Source organism: Eurytemora carolleeae, unplaced genomic scaffold, assembly GCF_000591075.1.
Source record: "Eurytemora carolleeae unplaced genomic scaffold, Eaff_2.0 scaffold283, whole genome shotgun sequence".
NCBI classification, from domain to species: domain Eukaryota; kingdom Metazoa; phylum Arthropoda; class Copepoda; order Calanoida; family Temoridae; genus Eurytemora; species Eurytemora carolleeae.
This window is the reverse complement of record NW_019396323.1, coordinates 105,171-122,084: the sequence shown is the minus strand read 5'-3', so window position 1 is coordinate 122,084 and position 16,914 is coordinate 105,171. Positions and strand designations below refer to the sequence as shown.

The following is a 16,914-nucleotide window of genomic DNA, read 5'->3' as shown; positions in this document are numbered from 1 at the left end:
AGTAAAACTATTAGCTTTGTAAACAACATCAAATACACGTATTTATTCCTATAAAGTCGTCTTCCTATTTCAGAGTGTTATGGTTACCACTGTATCTGATAAGCTATTGTTTTTTGTAGACCTCAAAACAAGATATAATTTAGAATGTTAATCTCCGAGTTGAATAATTATTTTCTATTGTGTAGACAATCCCATTAACTGATAAATTGATCTCCCCGTAAATCGACAGATAAAGACGACATGAAATCATCGTCCTGGAATTCGTACTTTTGTTTTGCTCCTCTGCTTCATTTACAAATAACTTAACCCGGCGTCCAATGGCATAAAGAAATGCGTTAAAAAATTGTAATAACACTTATTTTGTCCGAAATTTTCAAGAATTTCAAACCTTGAAAATTAGTGAACAATAAAAATTGTAGATTTAATTTACATATGAGCTTTCCTAGATGTGGCCTTATACATTAAATGTGATGACAAAGATGTTAGAAAATTGCGTATTCTTTTAGATCGAACACGACATTACACATTTTTTGGAAATTGAGTTGTTGGATCTTGAATGCACTTATGCAGTTTTTGAAACTTGTATTTTTTTTTATCATATGATTAGTTAAATTGTGTCATCTGAAATGTAATTTTTCAATTTAAATATATTTTTTCCATGAACTTTAATTTAATATTTATGAAAGAGAAATGCGAAGACAGACTTTTTGTTGACGGTTGTTAGGATAATGAAAGTTTGTATTATTCGTTATAAACAGGTTACTGCAATTTATTCAGAGGAGAATATTAGCAGTAGCACTGCATTTGTGAACAGTCTATTAGCACAATCTGGACCCCTTCGCCTTTTTAACCCAATGTTTCACATGAAAAGCAATGTTTTAACACTAAAATTATTAGTTGATTAAATACGCATTCAGTTTTTAATTGTATTTTCAATGGGGTAAAAGCAAAAAAGGTTATTTCCTCTTGAATGTTGTCTTCCTTTCAAATCGTTTAACAATTAATATTTACTTAAAACGTACATAATTTTCTATGTGTTTTTCAAATCAAAAAACTGTAATAAATACCAGAAAATGTTATTATATTGCTTTTTGTATCTAACATTGTGGTAAAATGGTTAAAACTTGAGGAATACGCCCCATGCTTGATTCCTCTCCATGCATAGCACCGAGCATCATAAAAAAAACTAAAAATGGATTGTTGAGAAAGAATACACTCTTTATTTGTTTCCGTTTATTTACAAATTTTCTGAAGTACAATAAAAGTCATTTATTAGTTTTACATGTTAATTAACGATACAAAAATATTGCATTTTGAAATGCACATTTCATCAATTCAGTCAAGATATCTTACTAAAATAGCTTAAAGCTATAATATTCATATTAGATTTATAAAATAGAAATTTTCTCTAAAATATCGCCAATAAAATCGGAAAAATGGAAAATTCAAAATGAACCAAATAAATTAGATTATAGATCCCTCGGAGTCTGAAACTGACCGATCCAGTTCCTCCAGTAGTTTAGCTCGACTCACGTTCGCACTTCCATTCTAAAAATAATAAGAAATAAAAAAGTTTAATCTTTGTTTTATAATTGTATTTACCTCCATGAACGCCACATCAAAGTTTTCTGTTGGTTCTATCTGCTGCATTGCCATTTCCTCAAATCTACCGGACGTAGATTTTCCAGATCTTACGGATTTCGCGGATTTACCAGATTTCCCGGATTTGTAGGATTTTAGACTTGAGCGCGCCGGTCGACTAACAGAGGCTCTCCTTAAATAAAGTATATTGTGCATTTAGGGACAAACTGTCTCCTGAATCAGACATCCCTACCTGGATACTCCTGAATCAGAAACCCCTACCTGGAGTATACTCCTGAATCAGAAACCCCTACCTGGAGTATACTCCTGAATCAGAAACCCCTACCTGGAGTATACTCCTGAATCAGAAACCTCTACCTGGAGAATACTCCTGAATCGGAAACCCTTACCTGGAGTATACTCCTGATTCAGAACCCCTACCTGGAGTATACTCCTGAATCAGAAACCTCTACCTGGAGTATACTCCTGAATCAGAAACCTCTACCTGGAGTAAACTCCTGAAATAGAAACTTCTACCTGGAGTATACTCCTAAATCAGAAACCTCTACCTGGAGTATACTCCTGAATCAGAAACCCATGCCTGGAGTATACTCCTGAATCAGAAACCTCTACCTGGAGTAAACTCCTGAAATAGAAACCTCTACCTGGAGTATACTCCCGAATCAGAAACCTCTACCTGGAGTAAACTACTGAAGCAGAAACCCCTGCCTGGAGTGTACTCCTGAATCAGAAACCTCTACCTGGAGTATACTCCTGAATCAGAAACCTCTTCCTGGAGTATACTCCTGAATCAAACACCCCTACCTGGACACTCCTGAATCAGAAACCTATACCTGGAGTATACTCCTGAATCAGAAACCTCTGCCTGGAGTATACTCCTGAATCAGAAACCTCTACCTGAAGTATAATCCTAAATCAGAAACACCTGCCTGGAGTATACTACTGAATCAGAAACCTCTACCTGTAGACTCCTGAATCAGAAACCTCTACCTGGAGTATACTCCTGAATCAGACACCCCTACCTGGAGTATACTATTGAATCAGAAACCTCTACCTGGAGTATACTCCTGAATCAGAAACCTCTACCTGGAGTATACTCCTAAATCGGAAACCTCTACCTGGAGTATACTCCTGAATCAGAAACCTCTACCTGAAGTATACTCCTGAATCAGAAACCCCTACCTGGAGTATACTCCTGAATCTGAAACCTCTACCTAGAGTATACTCCTGAATCAGAAACCTCTACTTTGTGTATACTCCTGAATCAGAAATCCATATCTGGAGTATACTCCTGAATCAGAAACCTCTACCTGGAGTAAACTAATGAATCAGAAACCCTACCTAGAGTATACTCCTGAATCAGAAACCCTACCTAGAGTATACTCCTGAATCAGAAACCCTACCTAGAGTATACTCCTGAATCAGAATCTGAACTACTCAAAGGACCAGCAACAGGGTTGGTTTTCTTCCAAGCTTCCACCTAAATATTGATGGAATAGAAAATCTAACAGTCAAGTCTTATCTTACTTGAACTCTATTTAATTTCATTAATGTCGTCTGTCTAAAAATATGGCCGACCTTTATCCCAGATGAAAAACAACCGGCTTAAAACAGACATTTAACGTTATTTCAAGTGACCTTTCATTGAGAGAATGGTTATTTGCGATTAACAACAGTACCCATAACAGCTTTGGTTGATCAAGTATTCACAAGATATCCATGTTTTCTTTTGAAAGACTTTATTTTCATGAAATCATCTGAATTAAACAACTCTGAAGCTAAAAACAATGTTTTCTTCCGCATCATAGATCCGATTGAGGTTTTAAGGGAACCATTGCAAGGATCACTACACAATCTTTCAAGATAAAAGTTCAAGTTGTACATTAATGATAATCTTAAAAATTATGTTTACACTGTACAACCCTTTTAAGAAAGACGACATTGACAAGACCACCAACCTTTTCCTCTTGAGATAAAGCTGAATTGTTGGCGGGGGGTTCAGATACAGAGAATGTATTATTAGCAGGAAGTTTTGGTGGCTGATATTTTCCAGATCGACCAGCCAGCTTACTCGGCAACTTAATCCTAGAAAACATATATAATACAAAGTACTAGGCTTCAAAGACGACTGTAAGGAGTTTATACTGCCATATTTACTTATATTTATGGTTCTCTGTAACAGTAAACTTTAATCTTTCTTTGCCAAATTGTTTAATAAGCTTTTGAAAGACTTAATTCAAGGCAGAAAACTTTCAGCCTTGAGATCGTGATAATTTTTAAAGTTTCAGATCGTCTTTGCAGTCTTATCCTTTGTGGATAATCCAATACGATAGACTAGACGAAAGATTAACAACTTTGTTTAGTCTAAGTCTAGCTTTCAAATGTAACAGTTTATTTTATGTTCTCTGTAATTGTGATAATCTTAAGTGGTCCCAATAAACACTATGATCATCTGAAGTGGTCCCCAAATATCTATTCATCTGAAGTGGTCCCCATATATCTATTCATCTTAAGTGGTCCCCATATATCTATTCATCTTAAGTGGTCCCCATATATCTATTCATCTTAAGTGGTCCCCATACATCTATTCATCTTAAGTGGTCCCCATATATAGGATTATCTTGAGTGGTCCCCATAAACACTATGATCAACTTAAGAGGTCTCAATAAAACTATGATTATCTTAAGTGGTCCCCGAAAACTATGATCATCTTATTAAGTGGTCTCCATAAAACTACGATCATCTTGTGGTCCCCATAACACTTTGATCATCTTAAGTGGTCCCCATGAAACTATGACCTTCTTAAGTGAACCCTATAAAACTAAAATCATCTTACGTAGTACGCAAAAAACTGTGGAACACAACGACGACTTTTAAGCTAAGGATATTGTAAAATATTTTAATATGACACGGCAATTCACTTGATGAGTTGATTTTTAATAACTAGTAAAACTGTTTGCTGAAGAACATCAAATGTCGTCCTCCTGTTTCTGTTTTATGGGAATCACCGTAGGTTTCAAATATCTTGCCTTGAGTAAATGTTTGATTCTTGGTTTCGCTGAATCGTCCAAATATTGGTCTTAATACCACTCTAAAAATAATCATACAATCAATAGATTTAAAAAAACTCATATCCGTACAATGTTGCTTTGATAAAAAAGCATCCTCGCGTGATAAATAAAAGCAACCTTGGAGAAATGAACTACTGGTAAAATAGGATTTTTTTCTGGAGCAACTTGATTTAGAAAAATTTAGAAAAATATAGGCATTTGCCATTTTCTGTTGTGCGCTCATGCCCCGTAAAATTCCAAAAGAGATGGAGGGGGATTGAATTTTGTAGATCCAGAAAAATAATATCTGTGGGATGCCTGTGTAGAGACTGGCAGCTGGAGGGGTCTTAAATGTAAGACATGTGGCCGCAGCGCTCGGCCCCCTAGCCTGTCCTAGCCGCAGCGCTCGGCCCAGAAAGTGTCTTAATCTAACCTAACGCTAAATAAATACTAATATAATTGTTTTTCTTGATCTACAAAATTTAATCCCCCTCTCTCTGTTTTGGAATTTTACGGGGCATATGCGCACAACAGAAAATGGTAAATCCCAAAAATATAAGGGGGAGAGGAGCCAAGTTGGCCAGGCCCAGGCCCTATGAAGTTGTGCATGTATAATGTATGATATGATAAGTTTTGTAATGTACCTTGTTGTAAAGGTTTACTCCTGATGAATCTTGATCTGAATCCATTAATTCCAAAGAGTTAAAACTCTTGAACTCCGCTAGAGACTTGGCGCTCAGAATCCGGTTCTTCACGCGGTTCTGTCGCCATCTTTAATTTAAACAAGGTTTATGGTTGGCACCATCTTTAATTTAAACATGGTTAATGGTTGGCGCCATCTTTAATTTAAATAATTGGTTTATGGTAGACGTCATTTTTAATTTAAACATGGTTAATGGTTTGCGTCATCTAAGTAAACATGGTTAATGGTTGGCACCATCTTTAACGTAAACATGGTTAATAGTTGGCGCCATCTTTAACGTAAACATGGTTAATGGTTGGCGCCATCTTTAATGTAAACATGGTTAATGGTTTGCACCATCTTTAATGTAAACATGGTTAATGGTTGGCGCCATCTTTAATTTAACATGGTGAATGGTAGGCGCCATCTTTAATTTAAAACATGGTTAATGGTTGGCGCCATCTTTAATGTAAACATGGTTAATGGTTGGCCCAATCTTTAAAAAAAAAAAACATTGTCACACATTTGGAACACAGAAACTGGACATATGCTTTATTACAAGGTTTACTATTATACATTACGTCAATGTCAAACTAAATCTAATCCAAAACTTAATTTAAAAATTAATAAAAAGTACAATCAAGAATTTAACAATGGAGTAATCTGAAATATTCCTACCTATTACATCCCACAGTACAGCCAAGTAGTGCTATAATAAGGAATGATATTGCTCCTCCGAATATAACAATCCAGGCCCAATCTGGTAAAGATACATCCAGTACTTCAACCTTACTCCCACCAACCAGGGGGGCCTCAATACCCAGCACATAGAAATCTACATTCTCTGGGTCAACCTGAAAGATAAATCCAATTATGGGATGTCTAATTCACAGAATTGCCCTCTAAAACTTCGTCTGAGTAAGACTAATGAAAGTATCCCTATTATTTTCCTAAAATTGATCATTTTAAATATCAGTTCTCTTTTAAATTTATGCATTTATGCAGCTTGAGAAATAAAAAGAAAATTGTCAGAATTCAATTAATTCAGTTACATAAAATATAACGAGATCTTCCTCGTTTTTGGCAAAATTTAGAGGTACTGTTGTAAATACCTCTCCATAAATAGAGGGTCACATCTAATGATCTGTTCCTTTGACGAAAACTTGTCAACTAAGGCAGAAGCTACTCTTTAATTAATGGGCATTAAACGGAGGATTTTATGACTAAGCTTTAATGACTTTTTTAAACCAACAAGTGGATTTCAACAGAAAATAATAGTACGATTTTGCTCTAGTTGATAGTTTCAATGTAATTCTTTATTTTGACATTCTTTGTAGTGTCAAAATAGAGATAAACTTAATTTAAAATATATTTATTCGATAGTTGAGTTTGTTTTAGTGCCATTTAAACTCTTCAAGCTTATTTACAGTTCTTCAGTCAGTGTTTACCTGAAAATCTCCAAGGTACATGTCTTCTTCCTTCTCAACCAGACCAAGTAGAAACTCTCTTCGGAGATTAGAAGTATCAATGTCAAAAGTCAAACCTTAATATTGTTTTAACTTTGAAACCATATCCTTTTATATTTTTATAACATGTCATGATCATTGATAACTCGTGTTTATAGCTTAAGTTTTGGTTAAAGAATTTAACAAAGAAAAATTATTCAATTTTTTTTTTAATTAACAATGCTACATTATTTTTTAATTTTCTTTTTTTTGAGGTATGAAGAATACACTTGAAATACCTGTAAAGACGACATAAAAATCCACAAGCACCGCATTGTCTTTCAGAGTGTATGCTTCAACTTTAGTGGAACTGATTGAGCTGCCGAAGTAAGCTTTCTTGAAGGCTAGAAGAATCTGAGCCATCAGGCGGGACGAAACATCAACAAAGTTACTTGAATCATGATAGCTGAGATTATCTGTCCATTCAAGTCCTAAAAAAATATGAAATCTGAATTTGTAAAACCAAGAGAGTTTGTTTTACAGAAAAAAATGCTACCTGAAAGTATACGAATGGTTCCGGCTAAACGACAATATTCTCCACATAAACCTGGGGTTGTACTTCTTGGCCTTATTGTGGTTGTGGTGGTTGTGGAAGTCGTTTTGACTGGAATCTTTTTTGTGGTAGTTGATGTTGTAGTGGTAGTTGTGGTAGTCTTAACTTTTTCAACAAAATTTACAGCCTTTCCTTTCAAAATGGATTCAAAAATGCCAGAATCTTCAAAATCAATGTTGTTTATAGGGTTTTCATCTTTAATGGTTTCTTTTATTTTTGAGTCATCATTCTTTATCAATCCACCATCTTTAGACAGCTCCTTGAAGATTGAGCTCAAAGTCTTTTTTGGTTTAAATCTGGGAGCAGGACGAGCGCCATCGTTAATTCTTTGATTTGCCAATGGTCTAGAAATTTCTTCATATTTATTCCTAAAAAAAAATATACATTAAGTAATCCTTTCAACCATCAAAAGTTATGTCTAGACCCTTTGTTAATAAGTTTCATCCAATACGATCCCAAATGTTGATTGATTGATAATAGGGGCAGAAAATTTATCTATTATGTTTGTTACTCATATTTACATCTTTTACACCCCAAATACAGTACACATTTCTGAAGTGTAGTACATGTACGCAAAAAAAAAAACTTGGCAAAATTCGCATTAACACAAAAAGTGTACTACAAACCTAGATTCCATTTGGGATCAAAAATGTAATTATATGGACCCCTGTTTCAATATAATTTTTAAAACTTACCTCAGAAGATCATTAAAATCACCATCTTGGGGATAAACTGGACTAGGTTGGACCACAGGAGGACTTGTCTTCCCGTATCTGTAACCTGTGGGTAAAAACTCATTCACCTAGAAGAAAATGTTAAATTAAATTGATTGTATTTGATATCATACATGATTACTATCTAGATATTTTAGAGAAAGATGTTGTAGTTGTGTAAAATTATTTGCATTTCAAGTTCGCAATATTTTTCTATCTTTGCTATAAATGAATTCGAAATTTTAAGTATTTACAGGTATAAAAATAATAGAATGTATTTTTCAGAAATTAAGCCAAAATTAGATTACTTACTGGCAGAACTGTAATGTTGGATAGTAAAGCACTGATTGGATCAGACGATGATTGCTTATCAGCTCTTCCAAACCCAGAGATTTCAACACCTGTTGTGTTGTCCGACTCTTCGAATGAGAACTTAACATCAGTTTGAGGTTCAATAAAGTCATGTTCATTCTCTGCTGCAGATTTGTATCGTCCCCTGTATGTATTTCTAATCTTGGCTAAGTTAGATAATTCAATAGAAGGAGGTTCGTTGTATCCTGGAGGAAGAAGGGATGTAGGAAGCCGGTCTGGATAATCCTTAACAGGGATATTTTCCTCTACATATCCAGGGGGGAGGAGAGAGGCTGGCAGATCCTCCTTTAATAAAGTGACCTCCTTGTATCCGGGAGGGAGAAGAGAGGATGGGAGATCCTCCTTAAGTAGTGTGACCTCGCTGTATTCAGAAGGGTGAAGAGGGGCCGGAGGATCCTCTCTGAAAATGGTGTCTTCTTTTTCACCAGAAGATTGAAGGGAGGCGAGAAAATCCTTGTTAACAGGTACTTTTATTGGCGTGATAGGGGATCCATGTGTTTCTTGGTTGCTAGTGATGGTCGAAGATTCATCAGAGGCAAGGGTAGTAGCTATTTTTTGATTTGTCGTATTTGAAAGTAAAAGGTTCAATTCTGAATGTCCTCCCTTACTGAGGTTTACATGGCCAGGGACTAAAACTAATGCTTTGTCTCCAAAACTGTTGCGTCCCATTTCAAAGTGCATTTCAACATTATCTTTCATAATAGAAAATATGCTGGTGTTTAACTTCTCCATGAAAATTTCTGCATTTGGTTCATTAAGTACAAGATCAGACATAAGATGCTTAGTTTGATCTCCGGGGGATGAAGTAATATCCTCTATATCTGGTAAGGGTAATGTATTCTTATTCAATTTTTCTTGACCAATTATTGTAATTGATTGTGATTCTGTGGTTTTGAAATAAACTTTTTGATCTTGTATTGAAGAAGTCTCCATATAATTGCGTGTTGGATCAAGGGAATAAGTAGCTTCATCAAAAGTATGAGAAATAGTTATTGAGTCGTTTTTGCTGAGACTTGATTCCCCAATGGTAATCAATGGTTTACCAGAATTTATTATAACCGATGGCTCTAATAATGATGGCTCAAAAACAGGATTCATTGTGGTAGAAATTGTTCCCATTGTTGTTAAAGTACTGACTGGTTCTTTCGTAGTAAAGTCAGGCTCCCTAATTGTAGTGGTAGGCTCCCAAGTTGTGGTAGTTGGCTTCTTAAATGTGGTAGTTGTCTTTTCAGTTGTGGTAGTTGGCTCCATGGTTGTGGTAATTGGCTCCCTAGTTGTGGTAATTGGCTCCCTAGTTGTGGTAATTGGCTCCCAAGTTGTGGTAAATGGCTCCCTAGATTTGGTAGTTGGCTCCCTAGTTGTGGTAGTTGGCTCCCTAGTTGTGGTGGCTGGCTCCCTAGTTGTGGTGGCTGGCTCCCTAGTTGTGGTGGCTGGCTCCCTAGTTGTGGTGGCTGGCTCCATACTTGCGATGGTTGACTCCCAAGTTGCGGTGGTTGGCTCCCTAGTTACGGTGGCAGGCTCCCTAGTTGTGGTGGCAGGCTCCCTAGTTGTGGTGGTTGGCTCCCTAGTTGTGGTGGTTGGCTCCCTAGTTGTGGTGGTTGGCTCCCTAGTTGTGGTAATTGGCTCCCTAGTTGTGGTAATTGGCTCCCTAGTTGTGGTAATTGGCTCCCTAGTTGTGGTAGTTGGCTCCCTAGTTGTGGTGGTTGGCTCCCTAGTTGTGGTAATTGGCTCCCTAGTTGTGGTAATTGGCTCCCTAGTTGTGGTAGTTGGCTCCCTAGTTGTGGTAGTTGGCTCCCTAGTTGTGGTAGTTGGCTCCCTAGTTGTGGTAGTTGGCTCCCTAGTTGTGGTAGTTGCCTCCCTGGTTCTGGTAGTTGGCTCCCTTGTAGTAGTAGTTGGCTCCCTTGTAGTAGTAGTTGGCTCCCTGGTAGTGGACGTTGGCTCTAATGTAGTAGTAGCTGGCTCCATGGTGGTAGTAGTTGGCTCCTCGGTAGTAGTTGGTTCCCTTGTTGTGGTTGGCTCGCTCGGTGTGATTGACTCCCTTGTAGTGGTCGACTCCCTCAAAGTGGTTGGCTCCCTTCCAGAGGTTTCCCCAAGATCCCTAGATGAACCTCAAAAAACAAAGTCAATGCTCAAAATAACTAATAAAACACAATTTAAACATGGGCGGTTGTGTCCTTGCAAAATGCCTTTGGGTAAGTCCTATCATTTAAACTGCATGGTATTATAATGATACATGTTACGAATTGCATTTTCCTAGGTGCAATTCCAAAAAAAATGAATCTTTCTTATCAACGACTATTTTCAAAAATAATTATATCTGAAATCAAATATAACCTTTTCACGCAACTATCCAAAAGAAATATTCTCAAAAGTCAATTAAGAAAAGGAGGATTAAGATTGAAAGATGTTTACAGTTAAAGAAAAAAATGCCCTTTGAAGATTGTAATTTGAAAACATGTCTTAAAATACCTATTAAAACAAAAATACCTGCGAAATCCTTGAAGTTGGAAGTTGTTCCAAATCCTGAGTTAAATTTAGAAATTATAGAAGCTGAAAATCCAGAACCAGGAGAGAATCTAGTTAATGGTGGAGTGGAAAAATCAAAGCTGCTTGCAGAATTTACAGAATTTTGGGGAAATATCTCAGGCTCAGGGGTTGACTGGGGGCTAGGGGGAGAGAACTGGGAGCTAGGGGGAGAGAACTGGGAGCTAGGGGGAGAGAAACGAGAGCTAGGCAGAGAGAATTGAGAGCTGGGCGGAGAAAAATTGGAGCTAGGCTGAGAAAACTTGGAGCTAGGCAGGGAGAAGCTACTTCCAGATGATGAAAATTTGTTGTCAAAAGTGTTCTCCACAACTTCTGAGCTTGTAGGAGATTCTCTGAAGTTAGAACTAGTAAAATCATGACTGGCATCAGTTACAAAATCTGAGTTTGAAGGATTGAAATCAGAGCTGGCAGATGAGGTCTTAGAATCAAGAGAAGGAAGATCTCCTGAATCAGGTGAGGTTGAAAATCCTGAACCCGTAGCAGAGAACCCAGATGAGAATCCTCTGGTACGGGGTCTAAAATCATAAACAGAAAACTGAGGATCTGCGTCTGGAGAGCGTTTGGAACGAAACCGTTGGAATGTATTAGAGTTAAATTTGAAACTAGTGGGTTTAAAGGTTGGAGGGGTTGGTGCAGTGTCTGTAACAGTTTGGGTGGTTCTTGGCTCATATTTGACTGCTGTTACTGTCGTCCTTGTGGTGGTGGTAGTAGTGGTTGTTGTTGTTGTTATTGTTGTTATTGTTGTGGTTGTTGTGGTTGTGGTGGTGGTTGTTGTACTGCTGATGATCTCTATCTTACTGGAGGATGGCATGTGGTCAATGGAAAAAGAAGGAAGAGAGAGCAACTTCTTATTCCTTAATCTCCTAACAGCTAGAATAAACATCTGAATTATTATTTAATAGGATAAGGAAAAAGTTAATACAAAAAATTAGGAAAAAAACCAGCAAATAAATCTTTTATATAAATAAATTAAATTGCACTTTTCTGAAAGAAAAGGGAAAAAACAAGTTGTTTTCTTTCATGAATTAATAAAATACGATCAAATATTTAATTGTTTTATCAAACTAAACGATATATCAACAAGAGGAAGCTTTAAAAGTCCCTAACAAACTAATTTGAATTTCTTTGCATTAATAAACGAAATATATTAATCTAATAAGCGAAATATGTTAATCGTAATACTTTACTTATGCAGGATAGATTCAATTTTATTGAATCAACAGATACAAGCAGTATTCTGTATTAAAGGAATTAACAATGTATCTTCAATTAACTCCATTTTAATAAACTCCATCCCCTATTCACAATGATGGTCTAAGAAGTTTTGTCTGGTCAAGATTAAATGAGGTATCCATATTTTTCTCTTTGATTACTTTCGTTTGCTGCAGGAGTAATTAAGGTAATCAACTAATTTTTCAAGGTAGAAGACAAAAATTCAGATCAAGGTTTAAAGGGTACCATTGTGAATGAAGCATGCTTCTTTCATTAAACATGAAGGGTAACATGAAAGAGGGGAGGAAGGCCAGCCACAACAATTTCTCTTCCGAGCCACATTTTCCTCATTTTCTCATCCGAACCACCTTGAAATCCTCGTCCTTCGATTATTATGTGTTTAAAAGTTTCTAATTCTTGAAGTTAAACTATTTTTAACAAATATGGCCACGTTAAGGCATATCGATAAACAAAAGTATTGAAATGATTAAATCATGTTTGAATCTTTAGAGAATGAGAATGTTGTCAAACTTTATTTAGGTAAAACTGATAACTCTTCTGCGTCCATAATAGCCAACCTTTTAGATATAAAATAAATGGAAAAATATTTGGCATACCTCTGCCAATCATTTTCCCCATGGACCCACCCGGAAAAAATCTATGGTTTTCACTTTAATTAACAAAAAAGATTAAAAGTCCTATAACCTTGAAATTATTTGCGGCATTCTACATCAGGAATATCTGAAAATGCGCGTAAAAAAAGGTGCATATTTGTAAGGACATGTAACTCGAAAATTTTAATTCAATTGAAACTATTTTTTTCGATTTACTAAAATTCAATAATTCATGTTTACCCTAACTTGGGCCGATTCTTAAAAAATAGTCTTTTCTTGGCGGACTAGAATAATATTGGAAGAACGAAAATTTTGAGGTGGCTCGGGCGAGAAAATGAGGAGAATGTGGCTGGCCTTCCTTCCTTCCTTGAAAGTACAACAATACCTTTAATTGTAATTTTGTTAACGCTTTTAAAGACGATGGGAAAAATAAAATAGAACAAATTTTGTTGGATGAAAATTTGACATTTCTTTGAATGCAGTTTAAAAGAAAACTTATTTTGTGAAATGTCAACAATTGTTTGCTGACTGATCAAACCAATCTGCAGTAACCTAAACCCAAAATAGCTGGGTTTCACGGAGATTTAATACCTGGCATTAATTTTTTAAAATCTATAAAAACTTTCTCCATCTTATCTTCCATCTTTAGATCAACAGTTTGAGTTTCAGTCGTACTGTTTATCTCCGGTTGGATACTACGTTGAGGGGTTGGCTTCCATGTTCTTGATGGAGAAACTTTAAACTCCGTCTTGAAACTCCATTCCTATTACAATTGGATAGAAAAAACGGTTTTATACATTTTTTTATTAAATGTTAATTTATATACCTTTGCATCGGTGTACAGCAGCCCAATTAGCAGTAAACACCAATTCATACCTTTATCAAAAAGATTTAATCTATGACAGGAATATTAGGGAATAGGGATCAGAAGTATTAAAGGAACAGTCTCACAAACGGACAGTTGCAATTTTAAAAGAAACAAATTCAAATCATGTCTTTCACACGAAGAAATAAGAGAAGAACTAAGGAGAGTTGAATGTGGTTAGGAAAGAGCCGTTGCAGAGAAAAAGCCTCAGTTATCAATAAAAAAAAGTCTAAGACGCTCTTCTTTGGAAACGAAAAAAAAACAAAAAAATACATTTCTGATTTATGGTGTGCGAGGCCAATTTATATCCTTACTCGATTTTTACAATCAAGGAGAGGTTTAACTCCAGATTTTACCGAAATTTTTTAATTTATTTATCAAAATCCACGATTTACAATTCCTTTAAATAATTAAAGCCACAAAGAGCGTTTCATAGACAGGACATTTCATAGATAGGACGTTCCATAGAACGGACATTTCAGATATAGCAAGGGTGTAATGCAAGTACAGAAGATGTGTACACTTCTGAAATAACTTTCCTTGCATTACATCCTTTATATATAAGACATTACATTGACCAAACATTTTATAGACAGGACGTTATCAATAAGGAAAATCTTAATAAAAGTAATCTTATTAACAAATCATGATCAGTTATTTCTACGATTCAGACGATTTTTCTTCACATACAGGGTGAGTCAAAAAAAGTGCGATTTGCGGCGCCTGGTGAAAAAGTGGTTCTTTTTTGTGCAACTCTCCTGTAGGGTATTTTTTAATTTTTTTTTGAAAATTTGTAATTTTTTTTGGACATATTAGGACGTTGGGACAATTCATAGACAAACATTTCATAGCCAGACATTTCATGGACAGAGATTTTATGGACAGACATTTCATGGATAGATATTACATGGACGGACATTTTATAAACAGACATTTCAAAGACAGACATTTCACAGACAGACATTTCATAGACTACCATAGACAGAGTTGAAATTTGAGAGATAAATTAGGGCGTAGGGACATTTCACAGACATGGACAGACATTTCATAGACACACTTCACAGACAGACAGTTCATAGACACATTTCACAGAGTTCATAGACATTTCATAGACAGCCATAAAGCAATAAATTTCCAATGTGAAGAAGGCTTTATTTGGTTTCACATGTTTTGCAATGTGTGTATAACAAGTAACAAGATATCAGCAAGAATTTTAATAAATAAATTATTAGTTTAAAGCAAAATTATAAATAATACAGGGTGAGTCAAAAAAAGTGTGATTTGTGGCGCCTGTTGCAAAATTGTGCAACTCTCCTGTATGGTGTTTTTCAATATTTTTTGAAAATTAAAATTTTTTTTTGGTACTTCAATGGCCAAAAAGAAAATTCGCAAATTTTTTTTCTCTCAAAATCAAAAGTTCAGAAAAGCAAAAATGTGTACTGTATTCATATTATTTCTCTCTAAATCTAAAATTTTATTAGGATTGAATCACAGAATCGCAGGAAATTGGCAAAATTGTAATAAGAAAATTTGCAAGTTTCAGTTCTGGTCTAATTTTCAAGGAAAAGTTATTTAAATTTGTTAAGTTCCTTTCTTCCTAGTATATTCTAAAGTATTCTAAAGTTGAAACCTTAAAAACCATTGAAAAATAATTATTCCGTAAGAATTATACCAGAACTGAAAAATTGCGAATTTTCAAATTACAATTTTGCAAATTTTCTAAGATTCTGTGATTCAACCTTTTTAAAATTATAGATTTCGATAGAAACAATTTATTTACACATTTTTGTTTTCTGAACTTTTGATTTTGAGAGAAAAAAAGGTTCGCGGATTTTTTATGAAGTGTCTGTCGATGAAATGTCTCTTAATGAAATGTCTATAAAATGTCTGTCTACGAAATTTCCTAGCGCCCTAAATTGTATCTGAAATTTCAACTCTTGTCTAAGAAAATGTCCTCTCTATGATTTATTACCTACAAACTGTCCAAGTATGAAAATTCTTGAAATTAAAATGTCCTAGCACCGACGAAAAGTATTGAAACAGATCAATAAATAGTTAAAAGGCACATTGGAATAAAAATCTAAGAAAATATGTATATCTATTACAAATTTGATTAATATCTAATGCAGTTCTCTAAAAAGAGAGAAGAGAGAGAAATAAAGAGAATTAAAAAACGACGCCACGTTATCTTCCACGATTTAAGCGTGCCGTGGTGTGTTGGGCATAACGCTTAAAACACTCCCTATAATTTACGTTTTCAAACGCAAATTTAAAACACAAACTACAGTCGTGCCAAAGATATAAAAATTTCTACCGTGAGTAAGTACACTTAATAGTTGAAAAATATCTTATTCCTTATCATTGAAACGTTTTACAAAAGATGTCTTTGCAGATTTTTGTCCAAATTTTTCTAACCAACTTTCCCCTACATTTATATTTACTTTCAAACAATTAAATGCAAAAACACGTATTTGTATATACAAAAAGTACAGGTAAAGTTTTTAACTAACCTTGGAAACGTTTAATATTCTCACTTTCAAAATTATATATTAAAACCCTTTATACGCGAGTAGTGCTGTACGTTAGACAAACTTTCCGCTACTGGTGATCCTGTTTACAGAACAAACCAGTTTTGCAGTACGCTTTAGGTAAGAATGTTAAAGGTACGTAACAGTACACTGTACAATTGAACGCACTTAACATAGATATAGACCAATTTCTTAGACCTTCTACCATAGGTAGAATCATAGTCACACTATGGTTATGCTTTACCAGAGCAGTACGTGTAGATAGATAGATATGGTAACATGAATAAGAAATTGGCCTTTATAATCAATGTGTGTAGAAATAAGGGAGGGGGGATAAGGATATGGGTTTCCAATACAGAGTGTCCTGATTAACATAGGAATTGAGTGCCGAATTCAAAATCGTCTTTTTAAATGATTATTGATTTAGTAATATATAATATCAAGTAACTGTAGTTTAAGAAAGTGTAGGGAGGGGTTAAATAAGAAATACTGAGGTTGAAAATAACTGCCGAGAAAAGTCTAATGATTATTTAATTTCTGACTCATTATACTAAATCCATCTTAAAATCACTCATTAACCAACTTTGTGATATTTGAAGATGCAATACTCAGTCAAATTTGTCAATTTGAAGGTCGTCTTTCAATCTTTAGAATTTGTAATATCTCCGTTAATA

General features: G+C 35.1%; 1 protein-coding gene across 1 annotated transcript; it reads right to left on the bottom strand.

Moving 5' to 3' along the window:
- Positions 1-1,218: 1,218 nt before the first annotated feature.
- LOC111700935 (mucin-17) lies at positions 1,219-16,339 on the bottom strand. Its single transcript, XM_023472019.1, has 16 exons — positions 16,223-16,339; positions 13,674-13,723; positions 13,439-13,610; positions 10,965-11,891; positions 8,418-10,585; positions 8,088-8,194; positions 7,336-7,760; positions 7,079-7,270; positions 6,783-6,877; positions 6,013-6,188; positions 5,297-5,423; positions 4,632-4,693; positions 3,561-3,687; positions 3,006-3,082; positions 1,603-1,774; positions 1,219-1,548 (listed from the first exon to the last, which is right to left on the bottom strand). The coding sequence occupies exons 2-16, from the start codon at positions 13,719-13,721 to the stop codon at positions 1,465-1,467; spliced, it is 4,959 nt and encodes a 1,652-aa protein (XP_023327787.1). The 5' UTR covers positions 13,722-13,723; positions 16,223-16,339; the 3' UTR covers positions 1,219-1,464.
- Positions 16,340-16,914: the final 575 nt, after the last annotated feature.